Source organism: Branchiostoma floridae, chromosome 11 (assembly GCF_000003815.2).
Source record: "Branchiostoma floridae strain S238N-H82 chromosome 11, Bfl_VNyyK, whole genome shotgun sequence".
In the NCBI taxonomy this organism is placed as follows: domain Eukaryota; kingdom Metazoa; phylum Chordata; class Leptocardii; order Amphioxiformes; family Branchiostomatidae; genus Branchiostoma; species Branchiostoma floridae.
In genome coordinates, this window is record NC_049989.1 from 9,961,531 (window position 1) to 9,977,344 (window position 15,814).

General features: G+C 39.4%; 1 protein-coding gene and 1 long non-coding RNA gene across 4 annotated transcripts; one reads left to right on the forward strand and one right to left on the reverse strand.

The window, feature by feature from the left end:
• The first annotated feature begins 775 nt into the window (after positions 1-775).
• Positions 776-13,619, forward strand: LOC118425983 (unconventional myosin-VIIa-like). Of its 3 annotated transcripts, XM_035835177.1 has the most exons (17): positions 776-878; positions 1,179-1,232; positions 3,517-3,621; positions 4,638-4,715; positions 5,554-5,745; positions 6,264-6,350; positions 6,620-6,831; positions 7,110-7,227; positions 7,711-7,842; positions 8,406-8,579; positions 9,033-9,160; positions 9,810-9,921; positions 10,070-10,237; positions 10,748-10,839; positions 11,046-11,216; positions 11,727-11,902; positions 12,225-13,619. In XM_035835177.1, the coding sequence occupies exons 5-17, from the start codon at positions 5,611-5,613 to the stop codon at positions 12,242-12,244; spliced, it is 1,725 nt and encodes a 574-aa protein (XP_035691070.1). In that variant the 5' UTR covers positions 776-878; positions 1,179-1,232; positions 3,517-3,621; positions 4,638-4,715; positions 5,554-5,610; the 3' UTR covers positions 12,245-13,619. The 3 variants fall into 3 exon arrangements, with proteins under 3 accessions (XP_035691070.1, XP_035691069.1, XP_035691068.1); XM_035835176.1 differs by lacking the exon at positions 4,638-4,715; XM_035835175.1 differs by lacking the exons at positions 776-878; positions 1,179-1,232; positions 3,517-3,621 and adding an exon at positions 3,799-4,045.
• Positions 13,366-14,977, reverse strand: LOC118426036. The gene is made up of 2 exons (XR_004832355.1): positions 14,806-14,977; positions 13,366-14,297 (listed from the first exon to the last, which is right to left on the reverse strand). It is a non-coding gene; the product is annotated as an uncharacterized LOC118426036 (long non-coding RNA).
• Positions 14,978-15,814: the final 837 nt, after the last annotated feature.

A 15,814-nucleotide genomic window follows, 5' to 3' on the forward strand; every position in this document is an offset into this window, starting at 1 on the left:
AATTGTTGCCAAGGTTGATGACGTCTTGTCACAATTATAGTCGCGCAATGTGGTGTAACAGCCCCTTGAACTTTGACCTTTGTCGTGGTCCTCTGGGACTGACAGTTAAATGGTGGCATAAGAAATCATTCTGTATTGATGAATATTGCATGACGCGCTTCAACCTATAAAAAAGGATAATTTTGACGCTCAAAAGAAAACGTTTTGTACGCTTGTAACCAATATCAACGAAGCATGTGTAAAAAATAAGATGTCATTAATAATTTATGTGGTAAGCGTTACCTGCTTGATCATTTTACTTTTAGATAAGTTTTGAGATAAAAGTTTGTATAATACAGGTATGGAAAATATGACTACAAGTTGATGGGAAATAGAAAACAAACTGGGCTAATTGTTTAGGTTAAGGCGTAAACAATAAATTTTTTTCATATACACTTTGACCTTACTCATTATAAGTTGTGGGCATAGTTCAATTGATAAATGTAGCCTCCAAGATATTTGAGATATTCAATAAGAAACTGATATTCGTCATCTTCCAGTTCTTATCAAATGGACGAACTTGTTGATCAACAGAAATATTCTAAAACCTTCCTGTTAGAGTCTGTATTTAACATGTTGAGTTTGATCCCTAGTTTTGCGATTGATATGCTCATACCAGGGAGTTTATAACGCAGTTTTGCTGCTTGAAAGATATTTTGAATGTAGAAAGAAGTGATTAGTAGAGGTAAGTGAATGTTCTGGTGCTTGACGTTATCATCTGACCCCCCTCCCCCTCCATCCACCCGTAGTGGGACGAGCGTTTGGCGGCCCTCTCCCCCACACTAGCGGCAGAGGCTCGGGAGGTCCGCAGTCATGAGGAAATAGGGCTGGACTTTGGCGTGAGTATCTGATCATTCAATGGTTGAAATCGTCGTAATGTGTTTGTTTATTAGGTATTTAGTCGAAATCCAAATACAACGTTTTAAAAGAAATGTGTTATTTCATTCACATCGTTATTGCTACATTATGATGCTTCACCCATATCCATTTTTGTCCTATTCAAATATAATGTGTAATTTGAGAATTATTCTAAAAAAGGGGATCCTATGAGTACTACTTTGCCTTTTCCTTCAACAGTAAACGTTTATCAACTATATTTTTATACGTAAATACTTGATTGATATTTTTTATTCTTCCAGGTCCCTGTCATTGATGATGTAAATCCGAAAGACGAGAAAACAAGAAAGCCCAAGGTAAACACTGAATTACTTTATCTTAGATAAGTATTAAGATGATACTTGTGTTCCTGCAATGTTTGATTTGCAACTTAATTCTATTGTCTTACTTCTACATACTTTCATCCTTAGCCCTTTAGCCCTTTTCAGACGTTCTGTGTTGCGGTACCAAACAAAACAGTACAAGTTCAAGGTCCGATAGATTTACCACTTCTACTCTTCAGACCGATGATGTTTTTATCCATTTACATCTTGTACCAAGCCCAGAGGCACTGGTGTGCGAGTTGTATACAGGAATGACGTCTTGTTCAAGCCACTTAAAGGTCAAGTGTAAGCTGCTTCGGGCTTCAGTCATGTTGCTATAGCTACCTTCTTTCAAAGTCAAAGTGAGGCACATTGACCATGACATCTTGGTATTTACTCCAGAACTCAGGTTGACGTACGAAAAATATCTGAAAGCATGTTACAAATGGGTACAAATCCTTGCTGACAATATCTATGCTGCCAGTGGGCAACAATGCCTAGAATTATGAGACTACAAATTTTGCTTGCCTTCATAAGCATAAGTTTCATAACTTCGTTCTAACAGAGTGAATTCATGTTTTTGACTAATGTGTCAGTGTGTCTGTCTGTCTCTGTGAAGTTGTGATATTCACAATATACGTACACGGCGTTACCATACATATTCAGTGCTACTTTGTCCGCGAGACTTATAATTCGCAAAACAGTATGGGTAAAGGGGCGACGTTTTCCATCTCTGATTCCCTTGCTGCATACTGAAGGCAATTTGTGCACTTTTTCTCGTAGATAGATAAAACATAACTGTTATATTCAGCGGTGAAGTAAACGTAAACCATACTTTAGATCGATATAACTTTCCGTCCAGACATCTTATGTCTACTGAAGATGAACGTAGACTGAATCTTAAACAGACGTTTAGAGAAAAAGGGAACGTTAGTTATTATTACTCTCACGGAGACACTTTAGCCGACGAACGCTGCATTTGTCTGCTCCGACCTCCCTCTGGCTCTTGTGGCATGTCATGCATTATTCTATACAACACGTTTGTATAGACTCTTGGTCAGGTATAGGAAAGTCTGTATCTATCAGCGCGGCGTCTAGGAAGGCAAAACATCTGCAGCTGGTTTTGCAGAAGTCGTAGAAGAAGTGAGGGCTCAGGTATCGTTAACCATTACAGTTGTCCTCATATTTCTTTGCGATACATTTGGTCGTCTGATACGGAGGTTCCTGAGGCATATTCTTTGGGAGGGATTGTGGTTGTAGCTCATATTTTAGTGCCTATTGCAATATGCAGAAGAGCAGTTTTTAGATGTTTACGCATGATATCTTATATTCTGTTTTCTCATCTAGATATATAAAATGCTGAGCTGACTCCTTTCGTCTTTAAATGTGTATAAGGATAAGTACTTTGTCGTTTGTGTATGACTTTTGGTTCAGCCCTTATTGCTTTGAAACACAGTCCAGGCAAAACAAAATAACATAAAACAAAACCTAAAAGCCAACTATTTCGTAAAAGGTGTCCGTGGTGTTCAAGAAAAATCGTTTTTGAATGGGGAGATTTTTCTTTGAATACGTCGACCAAGATTGCACCATGACTGTTAGAAACTTGAAGTCTGGAATAAAAAAATGTCTCACGATCTGTTAGTCCTTGAAGCTCCGTGAAACGCTTACGTAAGTACTCAGAATGGACAGGAAATATTGCAGAGCCATGCCCCACTCTTACCCGGGGCGATGTGAACGTGTCTGGCAATACAGGAGTCAAGTTATTACTTGAGCTCTGACAGATGCAGCTGTGCTGAGCATTCATAACAAAGGCAAACGTTATGTCGTGTGTGCCAAATCTTGTATAAAAGAAAAGCTAAATTCATGAAATCTTCTTTTATGATTCCTAATCTTTCTCACAGACAACACTAATGCACAATGGGAAAGTGATTTACGTAGTAGTTGAGTTAGTATTAAAGTTTATCTGAGTTACGGTTTTTCAGATAAAAGAAATTAGAGTCAGCGGAATTTTCCGCTAAATCTCAAGGTCCATATCAGCTCTCTGACCCAATCTCTCTGGACACGTGACTTGTCGCACGTGTGACGTCATCAATGGGTCAAACGTTGCTGGAAGTCAATATCACCCCCGTTCCTGTTGAGAGAATATCAGAGAAGGTTTGCGCGCCATGATGCTGTATCTGAGTAGCTTCTATGTAACTTTTGTTGTCTGTACATTGCCATACATTATCACTGATGCAATTGCAATAAACCATCATCGTCATATGTTCCTCTTCCACAGAGAACCCGGTCCTTGTTGTTTGGGAAGAAGTCGTCCTCTGAGCAGAAGTTGAAGAGACAAGGGTCACTGCCGATCAAGACTGGCGAGAAACGTCAAAGTAGCAAGGTAAGAGTGCGCGTGTGCAGAAAGTCACCCCAAAGATGGTGCAGTATAGTTTTTGATTGAATTGAAAATGTTACAACGAATTCCACCGCATTGCTTTCGCCAGGGAATTTGTTTCTGACTACACCTCACAATCACGGTGTGTATTTAGTGAACAGAAAAGACCGTTACTGCTTTGGGAGTGCTTTACATTAATGCAATGCTTTTACAGCAAGTTTAAAATGAGATGATCTGAGTTTGAGATAAGAATTAAAGAAGAGCTGTTTTCTACTGACGCTATTTCCACCCATGGTGATCCATAAAACAGTCGGCAATCCGGAGACGATTTTCACTGCTAGGGGGCAAAAAGCCGTCCAGGGCGTCCATGTATTTAGCCCCTCCTGAGGGGTCAGAGGTCAATGATGGGGATAACGAGCAGGAGGATCAGGTACCATATATGGTATTCATGGTACCCCGACCAGCGGAGATGTTGTGACAGTCACTGCACATAGGGGGCGCTATTAAAGCACGGGAACGTAGCACGACACTTGGCGCTGTCCAACGTTCCCTAATTTTAGCCTACACGGTGAAACATTCAAACATACAAGCAAACAAACACAGAAATCAATGTATTATGTGTATACAACATTAGTTCTGTTTTTGCACTGAACCAATGCATTATAGCAATGGTGGGTGATCAAAAGAAATTGTTGATTCACAGCATGTTGCCACAATTTTTCAATTCATTTTGGTTCTCCTTCTGACAAAAGGAAGGAGAAAACTTAAGCACGTGCCATTGAAAAATCGGATAACATTTATCTCACTATATTTGTAGCGCCGTGAACACACTGTTAACAGCTCCCCTCCACTGTTAAACATAGTACTACAGACCACTGCACAACTCACCCTCTTCTCTAAAAATAAACTGCACACCATTGTGAAAGTACATTCTATGTACGTCATCAACTGTCTTAAATGTGAACTAACCGATATCAACTTTGGGATAACGTGCGGCTGTCTCTTGTGGTGAATCTACTCAGGACTGGGACCTAACACGACCCCTACCCAGCAGCGCCACCTTTCCGTCGTCTGCTGAAGAACAACAACGCAAGGACCCGGTAACATGCTGTGATCCTAGTTTTCCGCACATTTCCCGTGTTTAGCTCTCGCCTTTTGCTCTTTCGTTGGCTTCTTACTCTTGTGACTGATGAAGATAATCTTTTTTGTTTGTTTCTAGTTTCCAGACATCCTGGGTTGAATTATGCTGCCAGCTAAAGCGTGATTCTTTCGTCCTTTTTCGATCTTTTTATAGGATCCAGTCTTTCTCAGCATGAGAACTTACTTCTTCATTTCTGTCATGATCTCCGATGCATATTTTACACATTCTCACATACTTTATAATGCAGACTTTATCATTTGTACCCATGTCTGAAAATTTGAGTTGTGTCCCTTGTTTCTGGGAGACCGAGAACTTTATATTGAACGCCACTCGCCTCTTGTAATCTACAACAGTTGTGGGCCCGGCTCAGTGCACGTGTTTGATGCTTGTTGTAGAAAAGCGCAAATGTCGGAATACTAGAAAAAAAACGTTCTGAAAAGTAAACGTCACAGAACAACCTTGAAATACTAGAACCTACTCCGGACTACACATCTCCTTAGACATTAAGTCTATGCTCTGTTCTTTTTTTCTTGGGAAAACATTCATAAATGAATTAGGAAAGATGGCGGCGCACTCAAGTTATGACAACGTATAACCCATTGAGCAAAGCAGAATGAAATTGACAAATAACAAAAACGAAAAAAAGACAAATAAATGTACACAATGGTAAGCTTTGTTCTCGCCGTGATGTCGAGAATCGCAAAGAACGGCACCTCTAAAACCTGCAGATTGGTTTTTCCTTTGATAGCTATGCCTAAGAATATAACCAATAACTTGTGTTTGTACTTTTCCTCCAGTCCTTGAGTGTGCTAAGCTTACAAGACGGCGAGTTTGAAGACATCTTGGAAGACGAAATGGGGGAGTTCTTAGCGGACTACAGCTTCAACACCTTCGCGCTGCGTCACTTTATGGGCGGGAAGAACCACTCCTTCACGAAGGAGCAACTCAAACAGCCGCTACTCAAGCTCAAGTCGGAAGATGATCAGCAGGTTGGTGGTTAGATTGTGAAAATTGTGTAGATTTAACTCCCATAATTCTGCTAAATTCCCGATGATCACTACTTATAGAATAGTGTCATCGATGCCTTCTAAAGAATGTTTTATATTTATGTTTATTGGTGGGGTTTAACTGGGTACGTCAGAAGAACCGTAGAGTGCATATTCAGGCGCAAAACATATGTCGATCAACTTGGAGAATGGCTTTTACCACTCAATAATCAACTGTAAACAACAACAACAACTAGACGGTGAGACTGGTACCTCAGTTGCAATATTAATGTGATGTCAGACGCGCCAAGCAGTTGTTACTGTTACACGCACTAGAATCACAGTAACGTTACATTCTGTTGGATGTTTCGTCAACGTTGCATCAGAATTTCACCCGTAAGATACCTTTTTCGCCACACCATTTTGGGAACTACAGATGGGATAACATTCACGTAAACATGACCTGATATAACGTTAATACGTCCTGTGGAAGCTTGTATAACGGAGGTTTGTTCCGCTAGGCGGCGCTGGAGGTGTGGGTCACCATACAGAAGTTCATGGGAGACGTGGCAGACACCGATGTGGTCGAGTTTATATCCAGAAAAAAGGTTTGTAGCTTCAGATTAAAAACGTACAAAATATGAATATTTACATTAAGATAGCGTGTTTTTATACTTTTCAATAATAGTTCGGTTTGGAACTATCCAGGTGCTGAAATGCCTTCCAAACGGAATTTTAAGCTGCACGGAGTAGAAATTGTTGGTTTTTTTCGTAGAAACCAACTCTAGCATTCATCATGAACCGGTCTCTTTGTTTTTACTGAAGTTTTGTCATGGAAAATCTTGTGTTTTAAGTCCTCATTCTATGTGTTTTGCAGCCTCCCATTAAGCGAAGGATGAGTTTCAGGAATTTTGGCGCGAAAATCACCGGTAAGAAGTCGTCCAAGTACGACCTGTCCACGGATAATGCCGCCAAAGAGGCCGCTGTCAACAACGAGGTGGCTCAACAACCGGAAGTCCTGCCGCCAACATCCGGTGTGGAGAAGGTCGCGTTCATCACTGGATATGGAATCTACAGCAAACCGCTCAGGTACGCCCTCGAGCGGAAATGTCGCTAACTGCAAGGACGGAAAAAGCAAAACTCTTCAGGCATACAGGTTCTATTTCTTTCAAACAGTATATGTTCTGTCCTATGCCCTGTCAAGCGTTCAACGTTTGGCCTGCTATATGGTCTATGTGTGTGGTGTTGGTAGCTAGTGTTAAACACACACGTGCACACACACACTCACACACAAAAATTAAAAGTCATGCATTATAGTATTTTCCATACATAATTTGAACGAGATTACCGTTCCCATGCTACCCTAGGGACGAGATCTACTCCCAGCTGATGAAACAGTTATCGGACAACCCATCAGAGCGGAGCCGAGAGCGAGGCTGGTTCCTGTTGTCACTGTGTGCCGGGTGCTTTGCACCGTCCAGTCTGGTGAGAAGTCACAATGATCAGGCATTTGTTGAACATCTAAGAGTTATGTTCTGATGGCCATATGTTTCAGAACCCCTGAACCCAAACCCAACCCTAACAAGTACACTTACCCAAATCTTAACCCTAACCCTAACCTAATGCTAACCTAACCCTTACCATAACCCTATCCCTAACCCAATCCTATCCCTATCCCTTAGACCGTAACCCTAATCCTAACCATAACCTAGCTCTAGCCCTTGCCCTCGCCCTCGTCCTATCTCTTAGACCCTAACCCTACTGTAACCATAACCCTAATCCTAACCCTAACCCTATCCCTAACCCTAACCCTAACCCTAACATAGAGGCGTAGGATTGCACGGGCATTGGAGTGTAGGGTAAGTAGTTGTACTAACTGCATGGTGGTGTTGTACATGTAGAAGCAATGGTGTTCCAAATGTGACAGTGCCTATATCCTCATCTTTTGACCTTAAATGTTTATTACAGGTGACGAAGGTGGTTCGTTACTTCATCAGCGGCCACGCCCCACCTGAGTACAGCCTGTACTGTGAGGAGCGACTGCGTAGAACCTGCTCTAACGGCACCAGGAGTCTTCCACCGCCACAGCTGGAGTATAACGTCAGTCTTACTTTAACATTCTGTTTGGGTTTATAAGACATCAAACTGTGAAACACAGACAATATGGAGATGAAAACTATTTTATCAATGCCATCACAATAATAAAGAGCATGAAGAATCATAGTAGGTAACTAGAGAAAATAAACATAATCATGAGATATTAATCATCACAAAACTGGTAAGTGGAAGATGGAAGAACAAGACACTGATAAAAAGGAGTTTAAACAGTTTGGTTGGCTTCAGTGTGAGATTGTCTGAAGTCACTTTACACAGAATGACTTACTTGGTTGTACCAATATTGAGCTGTCAGACATATCTAGATCATTATTCAAGCATTACGATGAAAGCTCTTACTCATTGCAAAATGAATATCGTACATAAATATGAGTTATTCATCCGGTTGTGACCAAAATATCTTGGTAAAACACTTGCTTTCAACTTTATCCATCATATGATAACAGTATTTTGACATGTATCTTGATATGACTTTGTAATATAGAAAATTTACAGTCAAAGTCTGGTCCTGTTCTGTGATGCAGTATATGTGTTCTGCCCTCTAACAGGCTGTGAAAAGAAGACGACCAATATTGGTGGCCGTTACTCTCATGGACGAGCGAGTGGTGAAGGTAGAAGTAGATTCGGCAACGACGATTCGTGAGCTCAGGATCCAGCTGTCTGAAAAGATCTCCCTTCTGGATCACTTTGGATTTGCCTTCTACATCACCATGTTTGATCAGGTAAAGGTAACTTATTTACTGTAAACGAACATGTTACATCAATGCAACACAATTGTCAAGCTTAACCACCATTGCAATGATGTTGTCCATGAAAAAACAGTCCACCATTTCTGAAAATGAAAGACACAGAAAGAATCTTGTTGTTGTTGAGATTTGTAACTTGCTATCTTCTTTCCATGTAACATCCAAATCTTCAGTGTTTCTACAGCTTTAGCTTTTGAACATAACTAGGAACAAATATTCCACTGACTGCGCCTCTGTGACTATTTAGTACAAATCCTTTGAAACGTCAAGTATGTTTTTAGAAAGTGATAATGATAACATGCCAAAAAGCAGTTACTCAAGCAACTGCATATGATGAAATCGTAACTGCTTTTGGGCATATCATATTACCTTGATGTCTAACCTTCGTTGACGTGATGATGATATGTTAACTTGTTTGTCTTATTGCAGACAATCTCGTTAACAAGCGGCAGTGCCCAGTGGGAGCACCATATCATGGATGCCATATCACATGTGGAACAGACTGGCAGGGACGAGGGTCTGTCGGGAAAAGATGTGCAGTGGGATCTGTTCTTCAGGTACAGAACAACATTAATCATACGTTACAATACAGTACAGTATGTGCAGTGCAATACACTCCTTACATTATGCAAGTACATGTATGTGTTTCCTTGTCTCAAAACTGTAGTAATGTATTCAAATATCTATACACCTTCCTTCACGCGGCGGCCATGATAGATCTAAAACGAGTTCAATGAGGCAAACAAAAGGCTGTCCATCATAATTAGCAGTTCAACTAATGATAGCCTGCCAATTAGGGAAGCGACCAATAAGTGAAGTCTGTCAAATATTTGCATTATTATGTTTTTATTTTGCATCTCTTAAGGGACTATGGGACCAGTCTACACTACTCTAAATTGCTACATTTTTCGGTGCATAACACTAATTATAATATTTATTACTCTATCATATATCATGAAAGTTTGTATGGTTTCGGGGAAAACTAAATGGGACCTGATTTTAGACATAAGTTTTGTCTGTTTGCCTCATTGACCTCGTCTTCGATCTATCATGGCCGCCGCGTGAGAAAGGTGTATTACTTTTCAACTCTGTAGATTGTACTTAATAGTTAATGTAGGTCAATGTGCAGTTTTGTAATATTGCGCATTGCCAACGTATGAAATTCAATGTTTTACTGAACACTAAAACACTGTCAATATATTCCAGAAAAGAGGTGTTTGGTCCGTGGCACGACCCATATAAGGACCCTGTGGGAACCACTCTCATCTATCACCAGTTAGTGGGAGGACTCAAGTACGGAGAGTACAAGTGCCAGGATGTAAGAAAACAATATGGATTATACTTTTCATGTTTCAAATTCATGCTGCAACTTTGTTTGCTTCCAATAAATAATTGTTAATCATTTGTGCTTGTAATACATTTTCATACACTGGAAATTTGCAACACAATTTTTGCTTTTCCCCTAGGATGCTGAGTATGCAGAGTTCTCTGCTAGAAGATTCTACATCGAGCACGGCTCGAGCGTCTCTGAAGAGGGCCTGATTGAGGTTATACAGACTTATGTCCCAGATAAGCTGCTGAAGAGGCTGGGAGCAGGCTACTGGGTCAACGCTACAATGGACAGTTTCAAGAAGGTACAACATTTAGTGTTACAATAAGCTCTAAGCATATGCCTACATTATCAGATATTGGTGTTGACTCTGGACAATGTTGCATAAGACACAAATATTGTCTTGAATTCCTGGTAATACATTGTATAAAGTAGGAGAATATGATAGGCATAATATACATCTTAGTGTCAATCAAGGAGCCATTTGTGTCTAATACTTGTAAACATCAATAATATTGACTATAATATTGTTTATCTGTAAACTATGATATCTCGGCAACACTAGTCTTAGGGGAAGGCTTCCTGTTTAGCTTAGGCTTGGGGTCAGGTCTTGTTTGTTTTAGTCAACTTTGTTTCTTTAATCTTTGGAAGCCAAAGCATTGCCAAATATATTTGGACTCCAAACTAGTACAAGCAGGTTACGGTGTATCTAATAACATGGCACTCAATCGCTGATGAAAACTTCCTTCATCGTCATCATCTTATAGGTTATTTCCTGAATAACTCCTTGAATAACATCCCAACTGTGTTTCAGCTGTATCCCGATGGCACGACAGTCTCGTCTCAGGATGAGAAGGCTGTACTTGTACAACAGGCCATGGACAAGTGGGCACAGCTCTTTTCAAGGTACATGTACTCGTGGCTGAAATGTGCTATGTGTATGGTCGTAGACTTTTCAAACAGGTTGTGACAGAACCGTTGACAAGGATATAAGATCATACCATTTTCCGTAAAAAGACAGCTAAAGTTTGCAAGACATGCAAATGTTATCCCAAGAAAACCCTTGGATAGCGATTGTACGACAATCTAAATGCCAATATCTCAATCCTCAGATTTTTCGTGATTAAGAAGATGAGTGGCCCAGGCATCACCCTGAAGAGGTCTGCGGTGGCAGCTGTGAACTGGAAGGAGTTGTCAGTTCTGGAGGAGAGTGACTCCGGCAGGGGGACTAAAGTAGCGCTGCTGGTGCCGCTAACGGACGTCAAGTCCGTCTCAAAGAGAAAGTATGTTTATGGTATTCAGTTCGGGATCATTACCATTGCCTGCTTATGTCTTGGTATTTTGCAATCATTGTGTTTGTCTGTGGTAGCAGTTTGTCAGTGTCACAAAAACTGTAACAGTTGGAATGGAATTTGGTCTTAGGTCTTGAACAATGAAAGAATGGTTGGATTTTATCCTTTGATACTTAAGAAGTTCCAGTTTTTCTATCTGAGAAATTCCTATAAACTAGTAAAAGGCACTGGCTGTTTCCTCATCCTTTGACAAAATGATATGTATTGGTTGCTTGCATTTTCAGATAATGACATTTTTAATAGTATGGAAATTGTACACTCTTTGGTGGTTCCTCAAACTATTTTGCCCAGTGACCCTAGAATTTAAAATCCTGTTTATAGGCCACCTATCTAATGTTAACTACACACAGGTTTAACCATGAATGCCTGCTGAGAAACATGGACATTGACTCAACATTCTATTAACCTTCTAACATCCTCTCTTACATTTTTGCTAAAAAGTGTTTTTCAAATTAGGGGTACGGAGAGTGATGACGAGTTTAATGTGAAGACCACGCGAGGACCGAAGTTCACGTTCATCATGAACAACGCAGATGAGATTCAGGAAATGCTGCAGGCGTTCGTGGGACGTCACATCCTGGAGATCCACCACCCTGTACAGCCAACTGAGGAGCACGGTACATCATATATTGTTTTGTATCATATACTGCCTTTAAGTTATGTTAAATTTGATTGGTCATTACTCTGTGATGGAGGGTAACCTCAGACAACAGAGTATTGTTGTTGTCCGATGTGATGAGTGTTTGCATCATTCTGTATATCTATGTTCCCTTTGCTGCATTCGTATGTAGTTTGACAGTTGCATGATGATGCACTTTTTTTCACGGTAACTGTTTTTATTAACAATGTAATAATCTCATAAATCACCCCTATATTCATGGTATTGTGGAACAGGCCATGTGGTTTGAGCTTACAGTCATGCCCTTTTCTTTTTTACAGGGGAAGAGTCTGCTGCTTAGAGACAGATGATTGACATCACCATGGCAACAAGCCTTGCTGCTATATGCTAGATAATCAGGTTTATTTCTGGATCAACATCTTTTATTGCTGCGAGAAGTGCACTGAAGTTGTTTAGCACACAAAATACAAAAGCTAACTGACCAAGTCTATCAAAGTCTATACAGTAGAGTACTGATGACAACTTAGTTGCTGAAGTATTTTAGCCATATTTTGCGGCCATGTTGACAGAGCTAAATGGAAATAGCAGTTCATATATTGCAAATGTATAAAGCTATGCAAGTCTTGCCATCATTTTTGTATGGATTGTATGACAGGGAACCATATCTTTTGTAAAATATTTGGTGCTGTATATCATCAGCCTGATTAGATTGTGCTGGATATTACAATAATTGTTGTCATCATATTGTCTTTGCCATGCCTTCAACTGGAGTACTCAAGTTGTTAGAGAGGCTTAACGTACCACATATATATGATCAGTATTTTAGAATGTATAAGTTAGCAGTGGTGTACTGTAACATTTTATACTGTATAATACAGTTAATGTATTGTATTTATGGTGTATTTATATCTAAGACCTATATTTACTTCCTTTGCACAATTATATAGTGACAGTGGATGTTAAGATATTGTGTTTTGCCAATGGTCATATTTATTTGGTAATATTTCTTTTTCCTGTTTACCATACCTATGTAGTGGGCATAAAGTAGAATATCAAGGAAGGGGCATAAATCAGCTAGTTTCTGTGCTTGAGGACATGTATATTTGCTTAGGTCAATGAAGGTTAGACATCCAGGTAATAACAAACGCCAAAAAGCAGTTACTCAAGCAACTGGATATCAATTTGGTTGCTTATCGTCAATACGGAACTGCTTTTGGGTATTTATTTGGCTTACTATACCTTTCAGTCTTTCTCATGCCAGGGTGTCGTCACTCCTAAGGAGGAACTCACTGTAAAATGTACATTGTTCACTTTGTACACGTAACTGTAGATGATCTACTCTTAATGTTATCATTGTGGATCATGTTGCTGAAGGCTTTAAAACTACTGGACAGGTAAAACAAACTAGGTATCGAAAATTATACTACATCCATTAACAAATGCAGACTGACTCTAGTGGGCTCTTGCTCTATTTAGCTTTTATATTCAATGTTGCAATGAATATACATGTATGATGTATGAATCAAAGTCTCTGCTTGTATTTTGTTCTATCCAACATCATATCTTCTTGATTAAGTTCACACAAGATCAGCTTCAGATGTCATGTCATACTGTATTTTCCACTCATGCATGGCTTCAACTGATTGCTTTCCACTTTAAAATTGTCATGGTCATTTCTAATGATATCGCAAACAATACAGTAACTGCCCTTTCTAGTTCTACTGTCAACTTTTCATGTTTACAAGTCTTTTTCTACTTACCAACACTATAACCCATCTTTGTTAGAAAAATAAACAAAAAGTTACTTTGTCATAAAAAAAAGATACTTCTAGGAGCACCATAATTGCAACTTTCACTGAGTTGCAATTTTACAAAACTAAATACACAATCATTATGTTATATGGACACATACCCTCTAGCTACATGGATAGTATGTGGTCAACTATGTTAAACTAAAAACTAGCTTTTCAAGTTAAACAGTGTATAGAAAAATAAGAGTTCGATACCAAAAACTAAAAAAGTCTTAACAAAACATCAGTATGGCAACATTAGTATGGCAACAAATAAACAGTACTGTATGCAGTACCGCAGTCTAGTAGTACTGCTAGAAGTCCTTCCTGCATTTTCTAACTTTGGCACACTTTGCAATTATAGAAACTATGTATTGAGTGCTGTCTAGCACCAGTTACACTAAGCTGTCTCTTGTCATCTGAACCAGTGCCTGACAGAATCAGTGATAATTTTGTAAAAGGAATGTGGCAAGGGAATGGCTTCAAGTTTTTCTTTCACAAGGGCAGATGCACTCGAGTACAAGAACTGCCTTCAGCTACTAAAGAAAATCTCTAGGCTCCCCCAGAAGTCTTCTTCCTCACTCGCAGTTGCTTGTCTGGTCCCTGTGCAATACAATAAATTTCAATGATATGTTAAACTTTGTTATATTTGCTACTCTTTTTGATGCATAAAAAAAGCAAATTTTATTTTCAACATTAGAACTGGAAAGGTTGTACCAAATCTGAAATGATTTCCAGAAACACATCAAAGTCACAGTAAATCTTTCAATAGAAATGGGCACTTCTCAAAGTAACTACTGTAAATGGACTCTTCAGCAATGACTTTTTCTGCATTTTCTCAAAAGAATCTAGAGGATATGGGACATACTCCACTGGAAAATCTTAAAATGCTTATTCTCTGTTAAGTTTTTTTCCCAACATTTTCATTTTCATTGGTCCAGGAGGAATTTCCATTTTTACTTTGTGGAAGTTTCATGGCGCTATTGGCAAGAAATGTTATGATTTTTTTCTACTGACATTTAATTTGATTCAGCTGCTGTGACACTATGGAGGACAGATACTTCAGACAGCCCTGAAACTTGAAGAATAAGTAAACAACCAAAAACCTTACCATCTGTCTTGTGGTGACCTCCAGACCTAGCCCCTGTGCAGTGTGTATGATACAGTCACTCTCTGCTGATGTCAACTTCTCCATAGGGAATGTCATCTCAGGCAGACTTGCATCCTCACAAAATGAGCTGTGGAGATGAAACAGTTTCTAATCCTTCGGTCTGTTTTTAACAGAAAATGATCATCTCGTTTTTTTTATTAATTGCATCTAGTACTGTAAATGTATTTACTATCATGGTTTTATTTGCAATTGTTTGCGTGGGCAAAAGGAGTTTTGGGTATGTTTTAAGGTTGCTGTTGAAGCAATTCTGTTTATATCAATGAAATACAACATTTCATACATTGTACAGTTAGTGTGTAGAATATACAACACCTGATGTTGATTTTGGTAGCATTTACTATTTTTGTTCTAAAAATAACCATTTTCTAAAAACATTTCTATTGGATATACCTCACAATCACAAGTTCAAAGGTCATAGACTCAACCAACAGGTTATGCAACATTCCAACTTCAATGTTCAAAGGTCATACACACCCAGCAAGCTTCCTTCTAACCCATGTGCACAGGAAGCCAAAGAATGAGGACAGTTTGAAAACTCGTCTTCTTAGAGCTAGAGGACAATTCTGTCTGTCACTCTGAACACTGAATATAACCCAAGGAGGTTTAACTCTATCAAAGCTCTATCTAAAAATGCATGGGTGGAAAAGTCCAATGGCACCATTAGTGACCAAGAGAAGGACAAACAAATTTGTAACCCAATATGCATACCAGAACATGATACCCCCTTGAGGCTAAAAGCAAACAAAAGCCTTAGTGTTTACAAGAGATTATGTCCCCCAGGATCTTTTTTACACTGGGAACTGGAACAATTCTAGAATAGAATACTTGGAGATCTTTCCACTGTATTGTTCTTCTTTTTCTGAAGACGGAATGGACAACAGCTCAACACCTGTTACCCCTGGCCAGTGTTAGTGCAAGTTTTATTGTCTGGTACGATCGACAGCCGGAC

What these genes read in the sequence shown, in the direction of transcription:
- LOC118425983 (XM_035835175.1), top strand. Translation starts at nt 3,983, where the DNA reads ATGTATTTAGCCCCTCCTGAGGGGTCAGAGGTCAATGATGGGGATAAC. An exon ending in CAATGGACAGTTTCAAGAAG is followed by an intron (nt 10,238 to 10,747) that starts GTACAACATTTA and finishes ACTGTGTTTCAG; the next exon opens with CTGTATCCCGATGGCACGAC. An exon ending in AAGTCCGTCTCAAAGAGAAA is followed by an intron (nt 11,217 to 11,726) that starts GTATGTTTATGG and finishes TTTGCTAAAAAG; the next exon opens with TGTTTTTCAAATTAGGGGTA.